Source organism: Melospiza melodia, chromosome 15 (genome assembly GCF_035770615.1).
Source record: "Melospiza melodia melodia isolate bMelMel2 chromosome 15, bMelMel2.pri, whole genome shotgun sequence".
Taxonomy (NCBI): domain Eukaryota; kingdom Metazoa; phylum Chordata; class Aves; order Passeriformes; family Passerellidae; genus Melospiza; species Melospiza melodia.
In genome coordinates this window covers 5,496,418-5,515,070 of record NC_086208.1, presented here as the reverse complement: position 1 = coordinate 5,515,070, position 18,653 = coordinate 5,496,418, and the positions used below count along the sequence as shown (strand labels likewise).

The 18,653-nt window shown below is 41.4% G+C and overlaps 1 protein-coding gene across 9 annotated transcripts in view; it reads right to left on the bottom strand.

The window, feature by feature from the left end:
* HERC1 (HECT and RLD domain containing E3 ubiquitin protein ligase family member 1) overlaps positions 1–18,653 on the bottom strand; it is a 99,051-nt gene that overhangs the window by 66,756 nt on the left and 13,642 nt on the right. For 8 of the 9 annotated variants that reach the window (XM_063169520.1, XM_063169529.1, XM_063169526.1 and 5 more), the window contains exon 2: positions 193–1,148. In XM_063169520.1, the coding sequence (XP_063025590.1) occupies positions 193–1,122 (930 nt within the window). In that variant the 5' untranslated portion in view covers positions 1,123–1,148. Of the gene's footprint in view, positions 1–192; positions 1,149–13,964; positions 13,983–18,653 lie in introns of those variants that run through there. The other variant, XM_063169522.1, reaches the window with a different exon arrangement.

Here is an 18,653-nt window from a genome sequence, read left to right as displayed (position 1 = left end):
CCTATGAGGAACCAGGTGGGCAGGAAGGAAGAGAAAGAGATGGTGGGTAACAAAGAAAATACGAGGGGGGAATCACAAAAAAAAGCCCTCTTTCTAACATATTCAGCAAACTGGCATTTGGGGTGGAGAAACTACTCAGTTAAGAATGCAGCTACATTGGAATGCAGAAAATCCAAAGCTGGTTATACCTACCAGAGATCGTCGCATCTGGGTCAATATACTCATAAAGCAATCAAAGCTGATCATCCCTTCTGGACTTTGCAGTAACTTGGTTTTCTCCATGGTGTTTACCACAGCTGAAGCACCTAAAGCCATTTCTATCCATTCAAGAAGGTATCTCAAGGCACCTCGTTGGGCAGCCAAACCAAGAAGCAACTCAGAAGCTAATCTACGACCTAGAGTATCTGCCCCAGAGTTTGGAATCGTTACTCCTTTAAGAAAAGTTGTTACTTGTGACAAACAGTCCAAACCCATAGGTGGAATCTTGCTTTCATTTGCTAGAGATAAAGGTGGTAAAGAGCTCACAACTTCTATTGCAGTATGGATAACATCATTGCAGAGATTGAGGCCGGGTCCTGCCACAGGCATCATCCAGCTTTGTCTCAGCAGTGCAAACAACAAGCTCAAGCCAGTCCGAACTCCCATTTCTATGAGCGCGTCGGTGCTTGACCTGGGGCGCTCGCTGACAGAGTGCACATCTGCGGAGCCAGAGCTGCTTTCTGGAGAATGCTGCTGCTGCTTCACCTTGCCCTTATCGTGGTACTTGTTAGAAAGTGCATAGAACACACGCTGCAGCACAAGGAGACGCTTTCGCAGAGCTCCGGCAAACGGAGAGTCTGAGCACACCATCTTTGCCAGTGCCAGCTGGCTGCTAAGAAGGGCATCCAAGTAGTGGTCCTGCTCATCACTAGATAGAGATTCCCGCTCAAAATCTGGTAACTGAGGTCCCTTGAGGCACAGAACCTGCTGGGGCAATGGCACTACTTCTTTATTGCTAACTAACTTAGCATACAAGACAGAAACTCCCTCCCTTGTTGCAATAGATTCACTGTCTTCTGTGATCCATGAGCTGTTTAGGTGTTCAAGCCACTTCAGCTTCACAGGTGGGACCATAGCTGCCATGCTGGTTTACTTCTTTGCCATTAGTCCTGCAAATGAAAAAAACTGTCAATTATGCAATATTATCTATAGATCTTATTACTGACACAGGACAAACCCAAATAATCCTTTCAGGAGGTAAGCAGAGAAAGATTGACCACCAAGAATTACCAGTTTCACCATTTGACCTATATGCATGTGCAACTTACTTAACATGATGTAAGAATTCTAGTGTAAGTCAGTCTGCATTTTCTAAATCCATACAAAAATTCACACAAAGCAAATTTAATTCTTCTAAGTGACATGAACAGCATTTAACAGATAAGGCAATTTAAGATTTAGATGCCAAGAACCACAAAGGTGCAGGGCTGATAAGCATATCTCAGCACTATGATGATTTATGTCTGCAGGATCATCCATGTAATGGTATGATATTTTGCTATTTTGTCTGAATAAAGGATCACAATTCCTAAAGACCTACACTGAGTTCGAAAAATTTCTCACATACAAGAACACAGACTGATCACAAATAGTTGAGTCCAGGGTTCTCCTAAGTCTATGTCTGAGAAAATTTTAAAATTTAACAAATTAAAAGAACATTCTGATCCTAAGGAGACACTCAAATTACTAATTTTAATTCCAGCAGCATTTAGAACTCCAGTTCTTCAAGAGGATTCTTGATGTGAACTCCAAATTTTGCTAAGGTAGTTCATAGCTTAATATGCAAAGATGCTTCCTCAAAGTGAGTGATTTCAAACTGCTCCTTTTAAAAGAATTTTCTTTAGAGTAATGCTTTATCTCCTATTATACAAAACAGATGTGCTTAACTCCTGTTTTATAATCATTAACCATGGGTCACATAGGTTCTGAATGATTACTTTCTGTTCTTTGACCCTGTAAGTCCTAACACATCACAATTTCACCAAAAAGTACTATAATTTCCTAAAGGAGAGTTTTGTGTCCTTTGGTAGTGTGAGTCCTGTTTGATCTAATTCCAAACTAAACTCCTGGGGGTGGAGGGAGTCTCTGCCACGCAGTGAAAGTCAGCGCTGCTGCCATGTCGTGCTTGCAGGACAACGGGTAACAGGCAGTGCAATTTGGTACTTGTTTTACCTTGACATTTCACACCTAAAATCATAAATTAAAAACATAAACTACTACAGTTATTCTGCCAATTCATCTGCCAAAAAAGCATACTGTGTGCTATGAAGCACTTACTTTTATTTCAGCCAAATTTTCCCTACAACATAAGAATACCTTCAGAAAAGCTTTCCATGAGCCCCAGTGAGCCTTACCCAAGTACCTGCCCCTTACTCAGGACTGTCTCACTAAACTGCAGCCACAGCTGTAGGCACCACTCAGAGCAGGGAGCATTCCTTGCATTTCATACAAGACACACCTTCTGTCTACTCACACCACAAAACTTCCCAGCAGCTCAGCCTCCAAGTGACAGAGACAGGTACTATTACACCAGGACCCTGCTGATGAAGAAAGAGCAACACCATCTCATTTGTCAGAAAGTATTTGCTAACTACCATTGGATCCTAACAGAAACTGTAAGGCAAATTAATGAAAATGCCCTAACTCTGGTCTTATGTGAAGTTTGTGCCTTATAAAGAGGTGAAACATGGAACTGTAGCTCCATTAAGAAGTTCCCAAACAGATTTATTCATGGGCTTTATGCTTTCACCAGCTACTCTTCTTTCAGTAACTTCAAAACGTGCTCATGTACCTCAAAGGTGCAGACACTGCTGCTTTTCCTGAAAACTGATAGATCCTTTTCCCTCCTGCCCTTGTATGCATCTCTAAAAATAGAGACTGAAGCTTGAAGCTGAGCCCTTAGCAGTGCCCTACTCTCCTTCTGCAGATTTCAGAAGAAATTGTTGGTCCACCTTGGAAATAACACTCAGTTTCATGTGACAGGCAGAAGGCTTTAACCAGACACTGCTCATAATCCTGGAAATTCTCTCTGAATACAAATGTAAAAGATCTCTCTCCCTGCACTGAAGTTAAGCAGAAACCAGGTAACAGTTACACAGGGTACAGATAGGGTTCATTTCTTCCAGCTCATTGCCACAAATACAAGGTTTATAATTGCTCCAGAGCCTAGACATGAACATCTGAGTTCTTTTTAAGGCAGACAAAAAGAAAATAATTTGGCTTTGACAACTCAAGTGAATGCTCACTGCTATTTCACTGTATTTGAGCACTGCAGGGCCAGGTGAACATGTGGGAGGCACAAGTGAGCAGGGTGGGCCAGTCCCACAGGGTGCAGTCCCACACACTGTCTGAACATGCTGATCACAGAGCCCAGCACAAAGGGAGAGGCCAGAAACATGTGACAAGTGGAGAAAAGTACTTTTCTCTTGTCATCATAAACCTGTAACAATCTAAATGTATAGCAACAGCTTTATAAAACTATTTCAACACTGGAACACTTAAAACACTTCAAACTAAAGTACCCAGAACTTTCTGGGATTTATATTAAACAAACAAATGAAACAAAATGTCCACTTTACCCGCCCTTACTCCTCCCTTTCTCCCTCTGCTCCTTGGGGTTGAGGGGGGGAAAAAAAAGAAGTGAACCGTGAGAATGTGCAACACAACTTATTTGTCATATCTTTCAGAACCACAGTTCCTGTTGAGGAAATCACCATTTTGGGGCAGTACATTTTTGCATATGTTTTACTGTTGCCTATTGGTAAATCAACTAAAATGGGACTTAAAACACATAGCTGAACAAAGATTTCAACAGTGTTACCAAATGTAACACCTATTTCAAAAGCTTACTCCAGGGACCGGTGGGGGGGAAATGCACATATCAAACCCTGAAAGGCAAGTTCTGTGTCCGGGATGGAGAACTCGAACTGCACGGAAAGACTCGTGAGGGTAACCAAGCTGCCTCCAGCGTTCTCCCCGAGAACCACAGCCAGGGCTGCCAGGGAACTCAGGGAAAGGCTCGGGCTCATCAAATCCTCTGCTGGAATATGTGCAAAGCACAGGGAGAGCTCTTGGTACCCATCCCTGCACTGCTGTTTGCTCCTCTTACATCAAATCAAAGGGAATGTGAGGGAAAGAATTTTAAAATGAAACCTGTGAAAACATGAGGAATATAATCAGAGAAGGCTTTTGCCTGAGCTAAGAGGAGAGCAAATCATTTAAATTATGGAAGAAAATATTCTTAAGAGAGGTCTCTCTTAATGTTATAAGAAACATGAAAATTCCCTGCAGCAGAGACAAAGGTTCCTTTCCCTTGTATCAGTCCATTGCTTTAAATGCACCTGAAGGTGAAGCTGTAGCTGCCAAAGCTGAACCCCAGTGCAGACTGACTCTGTACCCCTGATTCTGTCCCTTCAAGCTCAGAAGTCAAAACCAGCTACTTCTGCTCTGTTCATGGCTTTCCCCATCACAAAAAAACCCACACCACACAGCCAAACATGCACCGGAACTCAAAGCTCAGAACCAAGATTCCACATCTTGCCATAACTAGTAATAGACAGGAGGTAACAGGATGCATTTCAAATTCAAAGAAATCAACTTTCAAGCAGCCCTAGTGATTGTGAAACCATAATAATTCAGTGATTGGCATGCATTTCCACACAGCCAAGAACTCAGAAAGAAAGCTATGACAAATTTCATTACCCCTTTATCCACTTATTTCTCTTCATATATTTAGTTAGATGATGATTTTTAAGAAGTTTTTGATTAGATGTGTTTGCTGCACTTAAGGAAAAAATAAACAAAAAATCAAGAGCCTACAAATGTTTGTCAGCAAGACAGAGTATACACTAATAATAACTGATCCACTTAAGATCTTCCCTCTTGAGAAAAATAAGGAAAAAGAGGAAAGTTGTCATATTATAGGGAAAGCATGCAGCCTTCAGTGGCCTAGCAGATAATGTTAAAGAATTTAAAATATGCTGTGTTATTAAAGAGTTTGTTTTTTCTTAAGTAGGAATCAATTCAGCCTAAAACCACCAGCTAATTTTTACAGGTCACTTTAAATATTATTTTTTGTGGTGGAAGCTTGCCTGCAATAACTAATAAATTACATGTATTGACAGTGTGAATGGCCTATTGCAAGTCATTATTAAATACAACAGACAATTGGGCATATTAAAATTAAGTTTATATCAATAATGAAATAGGCCAAACAGCTAATTCTTCCACTGAGAAAAACTGCATCTTATTTTAGGAAAAAGAACTATTCCCCTGTCTCAAACAAGAATAAAGTAAGAGACTGGAGATGCATCTAACTACATTTACAAGTTATTTCCATGAAACAGAAATAAATTATGAGGAGATAAACTATGAATGCTGTTCCTTCTTTCTCTCTGCCACCACAGCAATTTAATCACAGAAAGAGAAAGAGGAATTTGATCTTGTCATTAATCCCAGCTTGCTTATTGCATATATACAATAGCCAGTCACTGACTGCATGGATGACTCACACCTTAATGTACAACTGACCAGGAGATACAATGAAATAGGCATTCCACCACAAATATTTCTATATTTATATATATTTATATTTATATTTTGGTGTTTATATTAGATACTAAAAATATCTGTGTTTCCCGTACATGTGTCTGAAACACAAGTAATCTTTCTGCAACAATTATTTCTTTTCAAAGGGGAATAATTCTTCCAAAGCATTTCAGTTAACATCAAAGTGAAATTATCAAGAAGATTCTGTATAATTTTTTTTTTGTGTTTATATAAAGTGATATATGTGAGGTAAAATGGGACTGAGAAGTAACAGTAGATTTCCAGCCACTTAGCACCATCTCCTAAATTAGCTATGGAAAGAGATTTCTCTAGAAAGGGAACAAAGGAGACACTAAATATTTCTCATAAATCCACTTGGTTGGCTCAGACAGCAAGACTGTCAAACCTCTAAGAACAAACATTTTTTTCAGATTTTTACTACAGCTTCAGGAAACCAAGAAGTTTTTAGGTCTTGCCACTTTGAGGTAAGTGGGACAGCTTTGATCACTTTCAAATGCAAGAATAAGAACTCACAAGGGGGGAAAAAAACATTACTAAAGAAATTAGTATGGGAAATTCTCACCTTCAACACAGTGAAAGGAGTGAGGAGCTTGGAAACTGCCCCAAGTACTCCTACACTGCAAGGGAACAGGGGGAAATGAGAGTCATTCACAAAGGACTTTGGCATGGGGGTGAAGGCTAAAGTCCATAGAGTTATAAAGTTCTGTTTCTGAGTCCAGCAGGAAAGACAGGTCTTGGACAGAATACACACAATTCCCCAAAGGAATTTCCACATTCTTCCCTTTCCATGTCAGCTCAGAAATTATGGGAGATATTTGAATGCCACCAAGAACCACCTCCATGCACCCAACAAATTTATCCTAACATAAGTAAATAGGAAGCTCCCTTCTAGGGTTTAGATTTAATTTTAAAAATGCTTAGAAATTAAAAAAGCTCTTCAGAAGTTGCTGTGTGTGGATCTAAGAGAAAGACTGCTGGAACAATTTAAAGAAAGGTGGGGACTGGGCAGAAGCTGTACAGTGCAGTTACATCACACTGCAGCTCCTTTTGAGGGGATCAGGAAGATCAGGAACAGCTCAAGGCAAACAAAAAGAGGTGACACTGAATTCCTGCAGGAAGGCATGTACGTATGAAAGTCATGACAAGAAAAAAACAAAGGGTTTATGTTTTGTTTCAAAGAAAGTTGTAGAAATAATCCTTAAAAAGCAGAATTATTATCTAGTTGATTTGATGAGAGAGTGTAAGAGTGGTCTCCCCACAAAACACGTTTTGCTTTTGAAGTCCTCAGTGCACACACCCTCAACTTACCAACAGACAGAAACCACTGAAACACGAGCAAGGGAGGAGCTGATTTAGGGCCCTTCCCCCCAAGGGATTGGCTCCACCCATTGCCAAAGGCAGGTGAGCACTGGCATTCCAGCAAGAACAATGCAAGTCCATAGATAGGGAGGAAGGTGCACCCACTGTTCAGGCCATGAAAAGGAGAACATGAACAATCAGCTCAGAAATGCAGGTAAATCTTGAAGCACAGTGATTTCCCATTGCTTGTACAGACCTCAATCTTCCTGCTTAACTGTTATTTTACAGCTTTGTGCTTCCCTCCCTGTAGAAGACTCAAAAATAAACATTGTGATACAGGGATAAAAAGCAAAATTCATGTTACATCAAGTGTTGTCAAATGAACACAGCAAAAGGGGAATTATTTTAACATAGTGTTTAAGGTAGGCACAACTACTCACAGTCCATGGAGATTTTCAAACATATAAATGGCATAAAATTATGGACAGTATCTTCCATTAGTATGAAGAAAATCAATTTTTTTAAATCAGTGACACTAGCACACACACTGAAGATATAACAAGGATGGAATTTGACAAAGCTACAAAATACTACCCCGTTTTTCTTTAACTTAGCCTGATTACAGCAGAAATCAAGCACACATAAAATTATTCTGACAGAAGCCAAGTGCTCAGGCTCTTAGAACTCCTACAAAAGTAGCTGAAAGCTTTATTTTCTGCAAAGCTCTTGAAAAACTGCACCTATAAAGCTGTAAATATTCTATATCCTAAAAATAAAAAGTTTTCTCAGAGGAAAAATAAACCTCACAAGCATTCACTCTCTCCCTCTCTGCAATCAGCAATTTCAGCAACCTTTGTCAGAAGCTGACTACATTTATTTTATGGGACCATAATTACAAAAGCTTGCAACACAACAAGTCTGTCTGTACAGTCAAATCACAGGCAGGAAACACCAAAATTCAATAGGAAGATGTGGTTGTGAAACTGAATTGTGTGCACTGCCTGCCTGCAGTGTTGTCCCACACACATGAACAGAGCTCCTCACCGTGTGTTCACTGACAGTGAGCCCCTGCAGTCTGCAACAGCTCCATTTATTGTTTTCAGCCTGAGGGACTCCCAGGGCACCCCCTGTGCTCAAGGTCCCCTCAGCCTGATGTCACCTGGGTGGTTTCTAAAAAGGAGTAGAAAATTTAATATTTAAACAGATGGCAGCCAGATCCCACTACAGCTCTTGATGCTGCTACAAGTGGTTAAAGCTTTGTTTGCAAATTAAATTCTGTGATGGGTCAGAAACATCGAGCATTTTGTGGCTCACACACAACTCAGAAAAGATTTCACAATCAGAATGATCAGATAATTCTACTAGTTCATTAAAAATATAAATCAATTCATTCACTGCAAGTGACACTGACTACTGAAGAACTTTTTCTGGGATGTTATTTTAGATAATTTTTGATAAAGTAGAAGTTCTGAGTTCATTGCCAATCACAGCTCTGGAAAAGCTAATTTGCTTAAAATATGACAGAAAACCTAATATATGTTTCTATTTACTGCCTCACTGTGATGACAGTATTACAGCTGCATTATACAAGTGGAATCTCTTCAAAGTTTCAACATTTCAGTTTCTTAGCATAAGCTCTTAGAACCCTTTTAAATTATTTTTTCATTCAAATACATGTAATGTTCTTACCAGCAAACCAAAATCTTTAGTCTGTATCCAAGACTACTAAATTATTTTCTCAATATTCTGTCCAATTCCTAACCTGTGTAACTCCGGAGCTGAATGTGAAATTCAAGATATGGCTGTACCTTTATTTTGTGCAACAGAAGGCCTGCTCTCTGCTCTCTGGTTTTGCCAAGTTCCACTCCTAACAGTTCCTCATGTTCCATAAAATGTCAGATTACCTGAAGTTTTTGTCATTCCAGTCTTTCATACTTCTTACAAAGAAGCCACAAAGTCCCAGTAAGGATCTTGCTTCACCTGCTGCCAGCTGTGGAGTGCAGCAGTTTTTGCAGTTGTTATTAGAATTTTACAATGAAAGCACAAGTAACCTGAAATGATTTGCTTCCCTTTTTCCTAAATAAGGGACTGTATATATAGGATTTAGCAGCAGCTATCAGAGCTCCAAACAACATTTAGAGCATTTTAATGGAAAGGTGATTTAGAAACCAAGAATATATAAAAGTAACTAAAATCCTGCCTTGTCACATACCAAAAATAAGAAATGTACAGAAATGTAAAACCCACAAGACATTTCATATGGCTTACATCAAGGGGACACTGTGACAGCTGAAACCAACAGGACATAATGTTGGCTAGAGGAGTTATCTGTTCAATATTCCACCAGTGCCAAAAAGCACTGTAGGTCACTATACAAGGCAGGAATCTTCAAATGTTCCTTTTGGCATGTCCATGTAGTCTGGACACACTGTCACAAGAGATGCAAGGAGAATGGAATCTATCCAAAACAGTCATGGAACAGAAAACAAGATAAATTAGAAAGTGCCTGCACTGCAGAGAAATTACTACAAATTCACACAGAACTGAAAGCAAAAAATGTCCTCAGAAGCAGTGAAAAAAATAAAAAAGGCAGCAGCACCAGTAACAGGAGATGGACCGTGAAACAGCAGAGAAAAAATAAGTTGTGGTCTCCTCCAAATCTGGACTAGGAAGCAAGGAACAAAAGGAACTAACCCAGAAAAAGCAAGAACAGCAGCTAGAGCAGATCGTCCCTCACTGCTGAAACATGACAGTGAAACACACACCAGCATTAATGCATGTGAACATCTGTCTCCACTGAGCACAAGGGCAGGATCCTCCCTCCTGGAATCAGCCCCCTGCTCAGCATATGGAAACTAAATCAATGACATAATCATTCAGAATAAGAGTAATTATGCAAACAACCATCAACTTTTCTTTCCAAATATTGAATTCCACCCAAACTCATATTTGTGAAATAAGCCATGCTAAGGTTCTACTTGATATTCTTCCACTTTTCATCTTCCTACACGATTTTAGGTTCTTGTGGGATCATTCATTTATTCATTATCAGGTATAGTATTGAAACCAATATAACCCTATGCTTTCAGCTGGTCACAACTGGTTACTCCAAACATCTTTTTGGAGACAGACTAAAGGAAGACAAAGTTATTTTTAAGTTAATATGAAATTAAAGCTATTTGCCCTTTTGACTTTAGTGTTTAAAAGGAAAGTGATATAAAAACCTTATCATGGCTTCTCAATGTAAACCCCCAGGGGCTGTACAAAATCTACCCAAGCAGAGGAGAAATAAAAATGATCATTATTGTTCAGCAGATAAACTTAGAAAAATCAATTTAATCCATTACTTCTTCAGATGCTTTAAGGTTACTGAAACAAAAGCTGAGAATGCAAGGTGCTCCACATACACAATCATCAAAAGCAGTTGGTGAAGAGGAGCTGAGAAGCAGAAATTCCCCATGCATCAAAACATCCCAACAATTTGAGCAAAGAAAGGTGCCTGATCTTGCACTGGAAAAGGGACAAAAACTATGGTGAGGTTTTAGCACTACCACTTTCCCCAAAAGGTACCATCACTTGTAATTCTGCTGTGTAGTGTAGTAACAGTATTTTCAAAAACCACAACACATAGGAACATTTTCTTGCAAAAACTACAGAAGTTTTAGAGATGTACTTACTAGAAATCATGACTTGAAAACTCAGCAACAGACAGGAGTGTGCAATATGTGCACACAGTCAAAATTCAAACATATTCAATTTTCAAGTTAGCTGTATGTAAGCAGAAGGGTGGACTGCAGCCCTTAAATAGATATATACACACACATATATATAGATAGATCAATATATCTATATCTATATAAAGGGGGCATATAAGAGCAATAGAGAGATACCTGTTACCAGGGCCTGTGGTGACAGGACAACAGGAAATTTTAAATTTTCAAGTTTTAAATTGAATGTGGTTAGGTTAACATTGGATATAAAGAAGAAATGTCTCAATGAGGGTGCTGAGCCACTGGAGCAGGGTGCCCAGCTACGTTGTGGATGCCCCTTTGTGTTAACACCTCCTGTTAACATTTGCATTTCTTGACTCAGAGAACTCCTTTATAACTACTTGAAAAAGAAACTTCTGCTGTGTAAATTCGTGCATTTGTAAGGAAATGTTTTGATGGTGAAATTGCAGTATTATCTAGTCCTGACAGCAAAAGAAAAAGTTGTTACTAATAAGGACTCAAAGTGCAGCTCTTCTTTAAGCAGCAAATTAATTCCAACTTCCAGCAGAGAAGATGATTGCTTGAGCCGCCTGAACATTCTCCCAAACAGCCTGGTGACATCAGGTCAATGACAACAGGCCAGGGAACACACCTGGCCAGCTCCGAGGTCACAGCTACACAAACCCTGCAGCCACCGGGCTCCAGACTGGCTGGGTTTTCTTTTGTTCATGTTACCAATGGACAGGGGTTACTGTGAATGACTCTAAAGCACAGCAGCAGCTGCAGCACACCCGCACTTACTGCAAGCAGCCCTGTGACAGCACAGCTCCCGTTTCTGAGGGCTGCTTCACATGTGTTCAAAGAGCTAACACCTACTGGACTTGAATGTTCCACTTGACTGTCAGTCAGGGCAAGGGAGACACACAAAAAGAATCCCCGGCAGCAATTTCAGAGTTTGAGCACTGCTGAGAGCCCATCACTGCAAACACAAGCAGCACAGAGCTCACCATTCACTGCCCACCACTGACAGCAGGGAGTCAGAAACAGCCAGAGAATTGCATCTACTTTGAACTAAAAAACACCAGTGCAAGGTAAAAAACCTCTCAAGTTACATGAACAGAGGAAGATAAAGTATCTGTACAGGATCTGAGGCCATTGCTTTGAAAGGCTCATGACTTCCTAACAACCTATGACCTGCTCCACCAAGCCTACCTAAAATATACATAATTTCTGTCTCCATTACTTATTTTTAAAATGGGAATGAGCACATCTCTACCCCACGAGTATTACAAGAATAATAACACTAAAAACAGAAAGAAAAATTGGAATACTACATGTGTCTTAATGTCTTAAATGTACATAATTTTACTACTCAAACACAAATATTACTGTTAATTTCATATGTAGCTTTTCCCATTCTTAAAATGGTCCTACTCCAGTCATTACTGATAACTTAAATATTAATATTATTAATAAATTAAAATATTAATATCCTTCTGCAGAGCACCCCTGTACTGTTTTCTTTGAAAAATAAACTTCATGGCTACCTCAGATTGGAAAACTAAAGGCAAAACCCAACAAAGATCTTTAATCAACTACTATCTATGTAATTCAGTTCTGAAGCAGTAGAACAAGTTTTCACTGTTAAACTTTTTTGCAATTCACAGATTAAATGAACAAAAAAATACTGTGTTATATTCTTACCATGCCAAGCAGTCTCTTGGCAAAAATAAGTCAAAGACTTGACATCCCTCTGTTTAACTAGCAATTAGATAAACACCTCATTTACACAGTTTCCAAAAAAAAGTCAAGACTCCCACTTCCCCTTCAACTTACACACTTCCAACCCCATAAACTCGTCTAGTCTTAATGTTCAAAGAACAGAACATCCATGACATATTTAAATAAGACCACAGGAGCAGAGAGGAAAACCTCACTACAGGTTTGCACTCTAGAGACAGAAAGCTTTAAGATATTTCATTTTAAAACACAACCACTGTGATACAGCCACCTAACAAATTCCTCGAAGGTGCAAGGCTACAGGAGATGGGCAACGCCACTCTGGCCTGTAGCACAACATTGTACAGCTTTTAATATTTCATGCAAAAACAGATTCCTCTCAGAATGGCAAAGTAGTAGTAGACTGACCAGGGACACAGTCTACCTTTCCACATTAAATATTTATTATAATTTTCCCCAAAACTATGTGAGACTTAATCCTCAGATCAAAGTCCTCCCCAGTCCCACATCCCGATAGAGCAGACATATTATATATATGGGGTCTCTAACAAGCAGCATTAAATTCAGCACATGTAAACTGAGATTTTATTATGAAATACCAGCATAGAGCACTCGGCTAAACTACAAATCTGATCAACCTCATAAATCAATATACACATGTATATACACAGACACATACAGGATATGTTTACATGTATATAGAGCACAGTTCCAGCTAAAGAAATTACACCACTCACGAGGAATCAATCAGCTTAGATATGTGCCAACAGAAATTAAAATGTTTCAACTGCACTAAACCTCTCCTATACACTGTAAAAGGGAGAGGGCCTAACAATAGGATTCTGCCCTTTAAAAAACATGAGAAGCAGTTTGTGTGCAGCAACATCCCAATGAAATTAACCATATGCAGTTAGAAAGAAAACAAACCCAAAACACAACAACAAAACACCTGCTTGGACCTCACTTGGAAATACAAAATAAATAATCCCTAAGTAAAAGTATACATACAATGTTTCAGTATTGCAAGCAAGACCCAACAAACACGCCATGGGAAGCCGGTGCAATTCAGATGACAGGTGTGGAGACACAAGGAACACCGACCCACACTCACGCACGCAGCTGATGAAGGCAAGCATGACAAATTTCAGACTGAATTTTGTGACACCTGCCGGGCCCACCTGGGATGCACGTACCCAGAGATGCATTTAACATTTGGAGGAAAATGCACGGCCACACTACAAGAGCATTCATGAGGTTCGTGAGGTAAAAGCACAGGCTCCGAGGACCTCAGCCGAAGCACAGCGCAGAATTCGCAGTTTATACCGCTTTGAAAAGGCACAAAATCCTCCACGAAGGAAGAAGAGCTGCGGGAGGACGCCCTTCCTTCTCCCACCCTCAGCAACAGGGCAGTGACACCTGACGGGCCCCACCTGCCTCCCCTTTCCCTCACGGCCTCCCGCACCTTCCCCCCGCCCCCGGCCGCCCGCGGCTGCGGCCCCGCGGTGCTGTGGGGCGGGGAGGGCGCGGGGAGAGCCATCCCGGCCCTGGGCTCGCCCAGGCCTCCCGCCCCTGCCCGCGCTTCCGAGCCCCACGCGGCCGCGCGCTCACCAGGCAGCGGCGGGGGGAGGCGGCGGCGCTCGGCCCGGGAGCCGCGCGGGAGCGGCCGGCGGGGCGCGGAGAGCGGGGCGCGGAGATCCCGCCGGGAGCCGCGTCCTCCCGGCCCGGATTGTCACAGGGAAAACATGACGCGGGCGGGGAGCCGCCGATCTCGCGGGGCTACCGCGCGGCTCTCGCGAGAGCGCCGGCCGCTCCCCGCCGCCGCCTCCCGTGCGCGGGCACGCGCGGCGCGCCCCCGAGGCCGGAGGGCGGCGGAACCCGCGGCGGGAGCGGCTCGGCCCGGCGGAACGGGAGCGCGGCGGGCACCGGGAACGGAGACGGTGCCCTGATACTGGGGTTTGTTGGGCTTCTGCGAGCGCGAGCAACAGCAGACTAATGCTTTTGCATGAAAACGACCAAAGAAACGGGTCAGGGAAACGAAGCACCTCATTTAGGCCGGGATCCTGATGGAATTGATGTATTGGACGTGCAGTGAAGAGAAATGGATGCCGTACGCAGGGACAAAAAGTGCAGAAAAGGCAGAACGAATCACGTTAGAGAACAAGCAGGAGGACATTAAAGTGTTTGCTTTAACAAAACGAACAACATAACAGCAAAAAGTCAAACTGCCACTGAGGAATGGAATTCCAAGGCTGGAGAAGGATAAAGGATGCGGTGAGCATTGTCACAGCTTAGATGGTGGCAGCAAGGACAGCACACCAAGATGAGCGAGGCCACAGCGGCAACAAACAACACAGTGAGAAATCTCAGTTATAGCCACAGGAACTGGTACAGTCCATACAAGATTAGGGATGTCATGACTGAGTCAGTAGACATTCACAAACTAAATGGGAAAACTGACCAGAAGCAAGAGGAAAACTCTGCAAGAAGGGACTGCATACGTTTGAGTACATCAGCCTAAGTCAGGAACACAATGGAAGCTTACAAAGATTAGTGATGTGAAATAGGTGAACAGGGAATAATTGTTTATGCTCTTCGAGTGGAAGAGCTAGAAGGTAACAAGAGGAATGAGTAGATGAAAAATTCAGAACAATGAAAAGAATTACTATTTCTTCATTCACATATAATTAGGCTGTAGAACACCTTGATGCAGGACAAAATGTAGTAGAAGTTTGCCCGGACTCAAAAAGAGACTGGAAAAATACAGGAAATTAAAAAATCCATCAGTTTATCAAAGACATCTCCTCTGGCTGAAAAATGCCCTGTCCCACAAAAGCCCTAAAATACTTGGGGACACTTTGCTCTGTGCTTGCTGCTGCCTTTCCTTCCCAAGGCACAGCTGATGCTCAGTGCCAGTGGATCAGCGATCCCATCCCGATGTTCTTGTCCTGTAGCCTGTGTTCCCTGCATCTCTGCTCATTAGCCTCAATGCTTTATTCTGAGTTATGAAGTGTTAGGGGAGGTCCCTAATGGCAGAGCTCAGCTCCCTGGAGGGACTGTTACATTTCATGACACAAATTCCAACCAAAATTGGACTAAATGTCACTGACCACTGTGGAGACACGTCCCAGGTATGGATGGCTTTTCACTCTGTCCCCTAAAAGGCAACTCAGGGATGCACAGCGTTTTGCATCAGAATAAAACTCAAATGCCTTGCTTTCAAAAGTCTGATCCAACCAAGCTAAAAATCACAGACTAAGAAAAAGTCTCTGTTGGCAATTTACCCATGTAAGATCAACCCAGAGAATAATGGTCAAGACAACCCATTTTTGTTCAATAAGTTGTAAGATTTTTTGTTTTGTACCTCTAACTACACCAGCTAATCTTTTGTCTAGAATCATAGTCAAACTCTGCTGTGAATGAGCACCTTCTTTATTGATGAGACCACCTATGGTAACAAGTACCATCAAAATAGGGGCAAACTATAAAAACATTTTACAGCATTCCTTACGTATTTCAGATATGTCAGCTAGAGGATGCTGTATAAGAAATACACTTTAAAAAATCAACAGATGCATGAAAACACATTCAGTGCAGACATGTCCAGGGGATCTGCCATTCCACAGAAGAGAAAGAATAATAAACACACACACTCAGCAGTATGTGCTCTTCTCCATGTTCACATGCCCCACGCCCACACACATTAATCACAACATGAAGACAAAATCTTATCATTAACTGCAGCTTTTATGGCTTGAAGGCTCCACCTGCAGCCAAGCACTGTATAATTCTCAAGGAGTTTCTTAGGTTCACAAATGTCTAATGCTTTTAAGTTACTTACACTTAAATATTAAGTTCACAAAACCGCAAGGTTTTCTATTTTGTTTGTATTTACCCAGCCCATCAATCCCTCTGCAGTACTGAGAGTCAAGGGCTGCCATTTGCCTGGATGCAGGTGCAGGGCTGGATGCAGGGGCTGTTTCCAGAGGCTCCCTGAGCTCAGAATTTAGGTTACACTGGAGGACCATCAATGCTGTGAATAGCTATTGCTATGAATAGCATCTTTGTGAATTCTCACATGAAGCTTGTTTATTAGATAGCAACTGTGAATATTTAATATTAACTACAATCTTTGCTAAGTCAAGTGACTTCCACAGTTTCCCCTTCAGAGCCAGACCCCCAGTGCCTGAGCTGCTGTCTGCATCTGCAGCCAGCTGGACTCAGGAGCTTCCCCACTGGAATAAAACCTAGCATGGCAGGTGATGCAGGATGAGGAGGTCTAGAGCATCACAGGCAGGTGTTGGCAGAATTACTGAGAGCCCAAACAAAGCAAACAGCATTCCAGCCTACAGTAGCTCCAGCAGGTCTGAAAGTAAGGACATAAATAAGGGGAACAAGTCTGCATTTGCTCTGATGCTACCAATGGCTGTCACCACCATTCAGCCACCTCATCTGAGAGTCAATTATCATTAAATGAAAACATAGCACTTGCATCCTTTGGAAATTGCAGAGGCTCCTGAAACTCATTTGGGTACCCTGAGGACATACCAGAGGAAAGATGAGCCCTCCAGCCACCTGCAGCTATATATTAACAGGGTGAATGGAACAAAAAAAGTTGAGAAGAGTTTTATGGGACATCCCCAGACACAGGCCAGGAATACCCGAATCACAGCTTTTCATTCATCCTCTCCCCCTCCTTCACAGCAAGCATAAGCAGAAGTATTCAAAACTACAAATCTCAAGAGTTCAGCCCCTAATGTCCCTGACTGCAGGACATTCATCCTTCATCTCTATTTCCAAAATAGTTTACCTTCAAAGCATAGAGGGAGGCCAAGAGAAAGCCCATATGACTGATCATGGAGGTTTCAGGAGAAAGGAGGCTGTGGATGGTACCTCTGTTATCTCTGTGCTTCACCTCTTCTTTAAAACAGAAATAATCCTCCATGATGCAGACCTCTCAAGTCCCACCCACAGTCTTCCTCCTTCCCAGCTTCACTTGACTAAGGCAGATTTCTTCCAGCATTTAGCTCTACAAGACCTGTTTTACATCAATGATTCCCTATTACTTTGCATGAGTTACTGCATTATTTATTAGTTTAAAATGTACTGTTATGTAATCCCAGCAAATGTACTTTTAATATTAAGCAATGAAAAGATAGGTATAGTGACAGAACAACACACAATTGAACATCAAACATTTTTCTGACTGTTAATAATTATCCTTTACTTTTTTAGTAACCACATTTAACTCTTCATCCTCTTCTGATCCAAACATTTCACCAGGGCTATGAGCAATTCCACTCTCACTATTTTTGTAAGACCTTTTTTTATAATGCAGTGCCAGGACAAGACCCAATGTCCAGCATGAGGCTGTGCTATTTATCTAGGGCTTCTCCTTAACTATTTTTCCACAATGCAGGATAATTTTAGATCATTACAGAAAATGGGAATTTATATATTAAATACCTCAATTAACTGTGTTTTGATTTTACTGACTTCTCTTTTTCCAGCAGACTTTGCTAACATTGGCATGCCTTGCTGTTGTCATGGCAATGAAAGGAGTCTGTATGGTTTGGGATGTGACTCAGAAAAAAATTTATACAGAAATGGGCCAACAATTATAACAAAGGACATTGAATGTTCCTGTGCCACCAGTTAATAAATGGTCAATGGAAAAAAAAGAAAGATCCCAAATCTGAACAAATGATACTGAACAAAACTCGATTGGATAGAAGACACCAAATTATTACTTGTGACTCTCTCTTGCATTTAGGTCTCCATGTGTAGCTTTATCATCCCCAAGAGTAATTAAAAATCAGAGTGATCTGCCTGGGCAGTTATTAACCATAACAGAACCCAGATTTGCCCAAAGTTACATTCTGAGTGTTTAGAAATATGAGGAGTCTTGTATTGTGGACTTACCCAATAAAAAGTTTTGAAGGCATCATCTCTGTGCGGGCTCATTCAAAGGCAAGGCTCCTCTCATGCTCACAATTCACATGAGGCAAAAGGGAGGCGAGTTTGCCAATTAACAGATGAGGAGAGGAGCTTGTGGCAGTCACTGAGGAGGTGTGGACAGAGCAGTTGCAAGCACTAAAAAACATGACTAAAGCAACCTACACCAATCTATGAAATGCATGGAGAAATTCTTTCTAGCCAGACATTCACCTATGTATTCTCTGTGTTACTGGTGACAGCACTGGCTCTTTTCCCGTGGATCCAAGGATGTGAGGGGAGCTGTTATTAGATCATTTGCCTGGGCACAGATGCCAAATATGAAGGCACTGAAATAAATGCATC